General features: G+C 40.5%; 1 protein-coding gene across 1 annotated transcript; it reads left to right on the top strand.

The window, feature by feature from the left end:
• Nucleotides 1–4,847: 4,847 nt before the first annotated feature.
• LOC121875567 lies at nucleotides 4,848–5,227 on the top strand (the record flags this gene model as incomplete). Its single annotated transcript, XM_042380157.1, is given in 1 exon segment — nucleotides 4,848–5,227. A coding segment is annotated over 1 exon segment (287 nt), but the record flags the coding sequence as incomplete, so codon positions are not given.
• Nucleotides 5,228–11,524: the final 6,297 nt, after the last annotated feature.

The following is an 11,524-nucleotide window of genomic DNA, read 5'->3' as shown; positions in this document are numbered from 1 at the left end:
AAGGAAGCAAACAATAAAAAATGGAATGATATTATAATGGCGGCCGACAAGACTAAAGACACAAAAACATTTTGGACTTCCATAAACAAGATGATGGGGCACAACAAGCAAAAACCACCATACATTAAAGACCAAAATAGAATAAAACTGCACGAGGAAAATGAACAAGAGTCAGCATTCAAAAAGGAATGGGTAAAAGTTTTTAAAATATCAGATGAGGAAAATGAAAATTTTGATAGGGAACACGAAGAAAGGATAGAAGATGAAATGGGAAGACACATACTGTACATAGAATCACCCCAAAGCAATATATAGACTATAACTTATTACCTAATAATCAAAATAATAAACTATGGGAGAAATGATGCACTGTCTGAGGAAATTTATGAAAAGCCCCTGGCTCACAGGTATTACACTTAAAATATGATCATGAATCTACCTGAAAAACATTTTAAATACACTATTGCATTTATAACGCATGCTTTCATTAACCGGTTACTTCCAGACAAACTAAAATATGCTAAAATGATATTTATTCCTAAGGAGGTAAGGACAATAAGGAAATATTAAACTACAGGCCAATATCTTTATTAGAAATTACCGGAAACTATTGGAAAAAATATTAAATTCAAGACTTATAGCCTTTTTAACACAAATATGGGGAAAAACCAACACAGACAACATGGATTTATGCCCAATAGAAATAATCTAACTGCAATAGCTACAATAACGGAAATAATTGCAATTGAAAAAAGAAAGGGGAACCAGATCAATATAATTTTAAGGGACGTTTCTAAGGCTTTTGATAAAGTTTGGCATTTAGGCTTAAAATATAAAATATTAAAATTGGGACGTAACGAATACTTGCTAAGAATATTGTGTAACCATTTAGATGATAGGCGAGCACAAATTCAAATTGGAAACTTTATGGGAACTATGTTTAATCTTGAGAGTGGAGTACCTCAAGGAGGATGTCTTTCTCCAACACTATATAAATTTATACCTCAGACACACCTTAACCTACCCCCTTTAGCGAATATGTAATGTTTGCTGATGATATTACTAAAATAGTATCATACCCAGGAAAATCAACCCAATTTATGGCACTCTACACGGTAAGAGCGATAAAAAATATAAATGGTTTTGAGAAAAAATTGAAAATGAGAACAAATAAGAACAAATTCAAGATAATACCAATAGCCAAGATCAAAACAAGTCCAGTAATAGTCGACCAGGAACTATACCCATACGACACTGAAGGCAGGATGCTTGGACTAAAACTAACAAAAAGAGGATATATAACATACTTAAAAGATAAAGAACGAATAGATTATCAAAAATAAAACGCTTTAAGAACCTTAGCATAAATAACAAAAGAAAGATTTATATTGCCCTTGTCAAATCAATTATGGACTACCCACCCATCCCATTGAACACCCTTAGAAAGAGGGAGGTCACGGCGGGGTGAGGTCTTATATAACATGGGTAGGCGTGGGTTGATAGTTGACCTCCGCCTTGTTAGGCGGCGCTGGTTGCCGACCTAGACTACGAGGCGTACGCTGTGGAATTCGAAGAGGGTCGGCTACTCAGCGACAAACGGCGTTTGTAGGGGAGGAATCCACTACACTATCACCTAAGCACAAGATACCAGATGAACAACGTTGTTATAGAGAAATACGACTGAGAGAAAGATTTAGGAGTAATGATAAGTAGGAATCTTAAACCAGGTCAACAATGTGTATTTGCTCGAAACGAGGCTAACAAAATACTTGGGCTCATACAAAAGAGAGTTAGTTACAAGACTAGCGAGGTCATCTTCAAGCTATACCCTGAGCTTGTGCGACCTCACTTGGATTATGCAGATCAGTTCTGGTCACCGTACTACAGAATGGACATAGAATCCTTGGAAAGAATTCAGAGGAGAATGATAAGACTAATCCCGGGCATTAGGAACCTTGAGTATAGAGACAGGTTAAAGCATCTTAATTTGCACTCCCTTGAGAGACGTAGAGCGAGGGGCGACCTGATAGAGGTGTATAAGTGGAAGGCAGGGCTAAACAAAGGGGACATTACAAAGGTACTCAAATTATCCAACCAGGAGCGAACTTGTAACAATGGTTTTAAATTAGACAAATTTAGATTTAGGCGTGAAATAGGTAAACACTGGTTTGGAAATGGAGTAGTAGATGAGTGGAACAAGCCATACAAGAATAGAAGAAACTGCAGCAGGCCTATTGGCCAAGGCCCGTCCTTAGGGGGCCCACTAAACCCAGTGACCTCGGACACGTTACCTGTGTTACCTGTTGACTGGTTAATCTGACCTGACGACTTACGCCACCATCGCAACCGTGACCTTACCATCCATAGCGACAGTCCATAATCCATTGCACTCCACTCCACACAGCCAGTCCACCAGGGTCAGTAACCAGTGAGATCAGGTTGTATCTTGTCCTGTGAGCTGTGACACCTGCCTTTTGAGTTTTGTGGATATACTTTTTTTGTGTAAGAAACATGGCAAGCAGAGACAGAGACAAATACAGAAAATACATCTCGGGGGCAGTGAATAGGCAAAAGAAAAGGAAACAAGAAGAAATTGATAATGTATTGAAAGGTTCCCTTGACAAATTTATGTTACCAAAAATTCCAGAAACTACTGCAAGTGACTGTGTTAGTGTGAATTGTATAAAAGGAAAGGAAGAGGACAGTGGTGAAAAACAGAAGAAAGCTTTAAAGATGGACAGCTCAGACCATAACCGTGATACTGAAGATGATTTATGTGATCCAGCCAACTGGCCACAGCTTCTGGACAGTAGAACAATGAACTACTTGGTAGGAAATGGACCTGTGAAAGTTACTAGTTAAAATTATACTTTTTCCTAAAAATAGTGAAAATCGGCACTTCTCAGAAAACTTTTACATGAGAAAATTACCAAATGGAGAAACATCTGAAAGACGTTGGCTTATATTAAAAAATTGACGAGTGAAAAGAAAAGGACAACAAGAAATAGGTGAGAATAATTCAGAAAACTCGTCTGAGAAAGCATTTGAAAGAAATTACTTTCTTGTTATCATTGATCAGGCAATAATGTCACTGACAAGAAGATTCAAGCAGCTGCAAGAGTATGACACTCACTTCGGTCTCCTGTATGACTTGGAGAAACTTCGAGATATGAAAGAAGACTACATCATGAAAGAGCGATGTATAGCTTTGGATAATTCATTGAGCGTTGAAAATTCTCACGATATTGATTGTGCAGACCTTTTCTCAGAGCTTCTAGTACTCCAAGAACTTATTCCTCAAGAAACAAACAGTGCACTTCAAGTCCTTCAGATTCTCAAGTCTCTAAATGGTTCCTTCCCTAAGGCAGAAATAGAAATGTAGGATTTTATTGACAGTTCCAGTCACAGTGGCATCAGGGGAGCGGAGTTTTTCCAAGGTGAAATTAATAAAAAACTATCTAAGAACAACTATGTCTCAAGAGAGATTGAATGCATTGGCTATGCTCTCCATCGAAAAGGAACTAGCAGAAAGTTTGGAATATCAAGATTTAATAGCAGAGTTTGATGCAGTGAAAGTTAGGAAAATGGGGTAATTTAATCCCCAGGTAAGAAGGGTTGGTTCAGGCCAAGGTTGGGTCAGAAGATTATCCCCAGTTGACAGACGGCTTGGGTCAGTCAGCCTCCACGTGTGTATATTGTGTAATATTCTGTCTCTTTCATTACCAATTGAGAAGGGCTCGTGATGAGCCGAAACTGTATTGGTGTTTAAAATAAAATTTAAGTCTCTATGAAGTATGGCATATATATATATATATATATATATATATATATATATATATATATATATATATATATATATATATATATATATATATATATATATATATATATATATATATATATATATATATATATATATTCAGACTTACAAAATGGATCCGCAACCACAAAGGGGTCCTCAGAGCAGTCCCACAAACGGAAAGAGCCATGGAAGTGAAAGAAGTACTTTTGAAGGATGACAGACTCCCAGCTGAGCGAGCATTGGGAATCATGTGGGATCTAGAGAATGACGAACTTGCAGTCCCAATCCAGATCCTGACGAAGCCATAAACGAAGCGAAGATGAAGGACTCAGTGTTAATACGTCCAGTGACAAAGCTCTGCCTATTGGAGGGAGTCGGAGAGTGAGACTCCCGGCAGACACTGGGTTTCGAGCAAGCTCAACAGGGGGAGTGTTACCGCCACAGTAGGATAAACTAGAAGGGAGAGAGAGAGAGAGAAAGGGAGACAGGAGAGAGACAGAGGGAGTGTTGACAACGAGCTTTGCTGAGGTGTTAAATATGAAAAAGATGGCCCTCGCCTCTGGTTGACTAGCTCGACTAGTCTCTAGCCATCCAATGAGCTATCAAGTCAGGGAGCTAATAAGTCCTACATTAGACCCGAAACACGTAAGGTTTATATGGTTTATCACCGCACTCTACTCAAATATATTATATGTAGTTGTTAATAGTGAAGGAACGTACGAGTGAATTAATTATCTCATACGTAACATGTGTAATTTGTGCTCTGCAGATTTTGACCGAATAAAGAACAATCGAGTCCTTCGTGCTAGGGTCTCATTATTCCACAGTCGCTCATTGGGCGGTTACATCGGCTAAGATGTTAATATATGCCATGATATCTGTTAAAGGCTTAATACGTACTTCAATCTTGACACCAGGAAACCTGCTCATTTATGAACAAACATACACATACACACACCTTCACGTCTGCATGCACTTATGTACATGCTTATTGAAATGAAAAACAAACAAACATGGTTTACTATAAAATTCTTGTTCTTTACAGCAAATGATAGACGTGAAGTCCCCACGGTACCAGTTTTCTATGCGGCTATTGAGAAGTCCAGCTCCCCTTATGAGTACCAGCGTCCATACACCAACCCCAGCACTCTCACCCCACCCACCGCCGCCATCCAGTACAACCAAATCAACGTGACCAGTTCACCCTATATGTACCATCACCCTGAACGCCACCCCAGCTCCCTTTCTCCTCCAAAACATCAAATCAACTATGCCCCTCAGCTGTACCAACACATCTATTACCCGAGTGACCTGTACATGAAGGACTCTTAAGGTATCAAGAAGAGCACTACCAAGCCACTCAGAATTTAGGTGATTGTTAACTGATGATGAGTGTAGAAGCCAATATATATATATATAAAACATGACGGATCTTGCATGAAGAATATTTATATATATATATATATATATATATATATATATATATATATATATATATATATATATATATATATATATATATATATAATATTTAGTAAGAGTATAAAAGAGAGGAAGATTTTGGTAGCGTGGCCGTGTTAGGTACTTTCCTGTGTCAATACACTCTTCTTATCTCATATGTCAAGACACATCTATTACGTCTTAAGGGCGACTTCTCAAACACCGCTTCGTTACAACTCTATTAATTACGAACATGACATGGACACATTAATAACACCTTCTATTGAAGTTACTAGGACACTATATTTACGTTACTTGGACATCATATTACGTTACTAGACACTGATTCTCGGACACGAACATGAAATGAATACACTTCCCACGTAAGTAACTCATCCCATGGAAAGCTCTGACAAACACTCACGTGACCTAGGGGAGGCCTAGCAGGGAAACTGCTTAGCTGGAACACTGGTGTCGGGAGGGCGACTGCTTAGCTGGGACACTGGTGTCGGGAGGGCGACTGCTTAGCTGGGACACCGGAGGGAAGTCTTGCGTGACTCTCCTCCCATGAGCGGGACTGGGCTGTGGTGGACCTCCTCCTCCGATCCCTGTGTGTCTCTCTCTCCCCGACTCTGTCTCTCTGACTCCCTCTCGCTGCTCCCCTGAGGGAGGGCTACGAGCGGGACTGGGGACGTAGTTGCTGGCCCTTCCTGGTTAAAAGACACACACTCGTGAGGGAGGACTAGGACGTCCTATATATTGGAAGACCAGCCGTCAGGTTGAGCTGATCAAGGGGGCGGCGAAGGGTCTCCTTACATTTGCCCTCGCTAATGTAGGGTCAGGTCTGGACTTTTTCTGAGACTATAAGTTGTTGTATATTCTGGAGAAATCTTCAGATGAATGCTTGCCTGTTAACATCGTTGGTGGGGCCATGTGACATGAGAGGCTCTGGTTGATTTGTGGCCCCTTGACTTGGGCTCGAGGGTTACATTTTACCTGGTTAATGTGAGGATAGGTCTGGGCCTTGTCTGGGATGTACTGTAGGTCTCTTGTGTAAATTGGGGAAGGACCGGCAGGTGGCTCCTTTGCTCAATGTGTGTCTTACATATTTGTTGGGGCCGTGTGACATGTGGAGGGGAGCCTGGTTGATTTGTAACCCTTGGGCAGCCGCGAGGGTTACCCTTACACTTGACCCCCCCTAATGTCGGGTCAGGTCTGGACTGTTTCTGAGATGTAAGCTGTGGTCTGACACCCCATCACTACATATATATATATATATATATATATATATATATATATATATATATATATATATATATATATATATATATATATATATATATATATATATATATATATATATATATATATATATATATATATATATATATATATATATATATATATATATATATATATATATATATATATAGCATAAGGACCAATTTGACCGACCATGTCAGTAAAATTAGGGACGCAATGTACTAGTTCTTCAGCAAACTTGTTTTGCAACAGTACAAATCAGTTAAGTAAGGACTATCTCAAGTGTACAAATTAGTTTTGTGTTATTGTAGTATTAGACGTAAATATGTACTAACTATTAAGAATATAATCCGACAATAATATACTGGAACACTTTAGCAGCACACATCTAGTCTTAAATTCAGTAATCTTTGGGCACAGTACTATAGTGGGCTCTAAAAACGACTGATATGTAGATATACTGTACAGTATAGGGAAAGGGAGATATGTCTACCATTTTTACCATTACTTGTAAATTTGAAATAAGTAACTCCAAGTACAAGCAGGTTGATTCATATTAGTGCCCAGTAGCCTCAGCACAGTTGTGGCGGGAAGTCTTACGCTAATGTAAACAACAACAAACTTATCTCAGCCGCCACACAACAAAAAAGGATAAAATGTATAGTAATAATATTAATGAGTGAATGAATCGTTAATTTAAGCAATAATATATTTGTGAAACTGAAATTCTACTGTGATATCTGCTAAATTTACCACTTTAACTTTTCTTATTTGCATTTTGTTGGACATACTTGCTGAACTTAAATTTTGCTGCTATGATATAGCCAGAATTAGGCTAGGATACAGACACATCTGGCAGGTTAGTAACGCTGTACCCTTACCGGAACACTCAGCATGTAAACTTTGTGATAAACCTTTAAAGCATACACCTGAACACTATAATATTGAATGTGACACTGTCAAAGACTTCAGGCCACCTGACTTATTGTATCTTGAACTTTGTAATTATTACATTGAATCGGGGGTGCTTGAGGACATTCTTGCTGTTTATCCCAAATTTGATAGCCCACACTGATTAGTCTTCGATTAGAATATTACGTCCAATGTATGTGAACCACTGTCCTATATATACTGCTAATGAATATGATGTATTTCTTTGTGTACGAACCTCTGTCCTGCATGGCAGTGAACAGTGACATTACCCACATGAATCTGACCTCTATATATATATAGCTGTTAATGAATATGTTGTATTTCTTTGTGTATGAACCTCTGTCCTGCGTGGCAGTGAGAAGTGATACCACCCTCAGTGTCAAGACCTGACTGAATTACTTAGACTAGGCAAACTGTACTACAAGCTTTGTCAATAAATTTGTTAAACTAAAAAAGCTACGATATAACTGAATGTCTGGCCTAGTGAACATGACATAATCTTTACTGTATCACATGCATTGGTTTTATACTTTGTAAAATTATCTTTTTTTAGTGTATTTTGATGATATTGTTTTGCCAAGGCATTATTTCGTATTATAATTTTGTAATCTAGGTGTTTTTATTGTTTTCTGTTAAATGCAGCAGCTATTTTGGCAAATTTAGTGAAATTTTCGTGTATATATTGATGTATTAATTATGTGTTACGAGTGAGAGTTCCATTGTTGATTGTGGATTCGCAACGTGAACGTCTTTTGTTTGTGATGTCATTTCTGCTCGCTTTGTTTACTTCCCAAGCCGCGTGACGCTAGTATTGGGCCGGCAGTGATAAGTTGAGTACAGAGTATCTCCTTTCCTATTGTACAATATATTTCTAGTGGTATAACGTGTAAACCTTGCTCGACTTTTAGAACGCCAAGTATATTATTTGTGTAAGATTGTTGTTAATCATATTTTAGAGTTCCACGAAAAATAACTTACTTATTTACAAGGTTTGCCCGTGTGGTGGATATACCACGTTTTTCATGTAGTCACTAAGCTAAATAAGTGTTTAATTTTTACTTTTATGTTCATTATTTTGTTACTCGGTTGAGTCACTTACTTGATCAGATTTAATTTGCATTTATTTATTTTGGACATAACTGATATATTTATTTTATTGTTTGTTTGTTAATATATTCTGTAATTAAATTTACTCCGTGAATTTCAATATACCCCATAGTAATGAGGTGATGATTTTGGTGGGATCCATTCCTTGGACCTATAATACAAAGAGAAGTTGAATTTGTGATTTTGTTACAACCTAAGAGGCCTAGGGTCGTAACATTATGTATGAATATTCTAGAATGTATTGCACCATTTGAGTGCTGATTTACTTATTTAAGCCTCGATCAGAGTAGAACGTTCTAGAATCTCCCAGGCGTCTCTGGGTGATTCTAGGATTTTTGAGAAGCATCTGACGAGGCATATATAAGCAGACACGGGCTGCCTGGTCCCCATACGAGTGACAGCCGAGGTACACTCTACACCGAAAAGGCCACCAGGGAACCAAAGATACCGTCAGCTCCCAGAAAGAAACTGGACGTTTCAGCTCCCCTGAACCAAACCACGGCCCAGAAGGCAAAAAGCACCACAGAACAAGAAGATATGAACCTGATGCAGACGAAATCAGACCTGAACATATCCATTGAGGACCACCAGAAGTCCCCGATGAAACAGTGGTGGAAAACATCAGCACCCTGAACTTCCTTTCATGGAATGCTCAGGGCATCAAAAACAAGAAACACCTCCTGCAAGAAGCAGCAGCCAAGGACAAGCGTGACATTATACTGCTACAAGAAACACTCCTCCAAGAACACCACTGTTTCAAATTCAGTGGCTACAAGACATACAGGAGGCATTTCATGCAGGTGTCGACAAGAGGATGTATGATTTTGGTCAAGTCAAGCATACCCTCCTCCGAGGTCATGCAGCATTTGCCATGTGGGGAAACCATTAAGACACAGGCCGTCAAAATAACCCTCCAAGAACGGGATATAACTGTCCACAACATCTACAAGAACCCAAGGGGCTCACTGGAGGTGACTCAATTATTCGCTTCAGCCGCTGACCACGCCACACTCATAGGAGGGAATTTCAATGCACATCATCCTTTCCTAAGCTCGGTAAGCCCCACAAATGAAGACGGCCTACACCTATACACCACCTTTCAAGACACACCCGAGATCGCCCCCCCCTAAACACTGGAGAGCCCACCCACATTAGGGGAGGAAGGCTAGATCTAACCTCCGTCTCTAGTGCACTACAGTCTTCGGCCTCTTGGTAGCTACACCCCACGCTGACCAGCAACCACTTTGCCACCCTAACAACACTGAAGGTGAACAAATTCCCCACTCCACCCCCGCCGAGATGGAGATACAATACCCAAAAGGTAGACTGGGAACTCTATAGGAAACACCTGGCTAAGTGGTGTGCCAAATCACAGCTGGACGGTGCAGCACCCGTGGACGAGACAACCCTCCACCAACAATTGGTCGAGGCGTTTCACCAAGCGGCAGAAGAGGCTATTCCAAAAACAAAACCTACATCAGACAGTACAAGGATTACTGGTACTACTGTCCCAGGGTGAAGGAACTCAACCACAGAATGAACATGGCCCGAAGAAACTACAGAAGACATCCCACGGACACAAACAGACATCTCCTGCAAGACATAGTCAAGGATACCACGGAAGAAAATGGAAGAAATCAAAAGCGCAAGCTGGCTCAAGTGGTGCTCCGAACCGAACGAGCACACCTCCATCTGCAAAATGTGGGCCCAGATCCGAAGGGCATCTGGGAAGGCAACACCACCACCCCCAACCCATCCCAACCCAGAAGAGGAAGCCGAGAGACTTGCAAAACTGTTCTCCGACCGAGCAGCAACAAAAAACTTCCCGAGACATGCGGAGGAGACACAACGGCGTCTGCGACAGGTCAGACTCCAGATGATCGAAGAGGCCTGCAACAGTGAAGATGACACCGACAGACCTTTCAACCAGCAAGAACTCCAGAAGTCGATAAAACGAAGCAAGGACACAGCACCAGGGACCGACAGGATAACCTACTCCATGCTTTCTCATGCCGGAGAAGCTGGGCACGAGGCTCTGCTACAAGCCATCAATGCTTCGTGGACAGCACAAAGACTCCCACCGAAATGGAAGAAGGCAGATATACAGCCCATTCAGAAGCCCAGAGAACCAGAAAACCAAGACCCATCTCCCTCCTCGGCTGCATAGCGAAGACTGGAGAAAGAATGGCTCTTAACAGACTCAAGTGGAAAGTAGACAGCCCACACCCTCACATTTTTGCTTACACTGAGAACACAGGCACAAGCAACAACATTGCCGAGATACTCAGCACAGTGGACAATAAACCAGCTTTGGTGGTCTTCCTCGACTTGGAGAAAGCCTTCGAACTAGCAAATCCACTGGACATTATGAAGACGCTAGCCGAAAAAGGCGTCAAAGGAAGGTTGCTGGGGTGGATCCAGAACTACCTCACACAGAGAGAAGCAAGAGTACGCTTTCAGGGGGCAACGTCAAGCTACAGGGTCCACGAAAACGGAACCCCACAAGGAGGTATCCTCAGTCCAATGCTGTTCAATGTCCTGATGGAAAATCAAGTCAGACTTCCTTTCAGACAAACAGCCAAACTCCTCTGCTATGCAGACGACTTACAGCTCATAGTAAGAGGATATTAATCCGATTGAACATATTTGGGCCATGATGAAACGTGATTGGGATATTGGGGAACAGCGAACTTGTGCAGCAATAGAGGCCAAAGCTTACGACGTGTGGGAGAGTATACGTCGACGACCAGGGGTGTGCCTGAAGCTGGTCGACTCCATCCCTAATCGCCTTGATGAAGTCCTGAATGCAATGGATGGCTGGACCAAATACTAAGATGTGTGTATTGGTGTATTGTTTGGATTTTAGTATTGTTTTTAAATACAATTAATATATATTAACTCACCTACAGTGTTATCTTAAATCCGTGTTCTTAATGGTGTCTTAATCTATATCGCATGAAAATTCATAACAAAGTAACT

Source organism: Homarus americanus, unplaced genomic scaffold (genome assembly GCF_018991925.1).
Source record: "Homarus americanus isolate GMGI-L3 unplaced genomic scaffold, GMGI_Hamer_2.0 scaffold13222, whole genome shotgun sequence".
NCBI lineage: Eukaryota > Metazoa > Arthropoda > Malacostraca > Decapoda > Nephropidae > Homarus > Homarus americanus.
The sequence above is the reverse complement of the archived record's forward strand: the minus strand, read 5'-3'. Positions and strand labels throughout refer to the sequence as shown.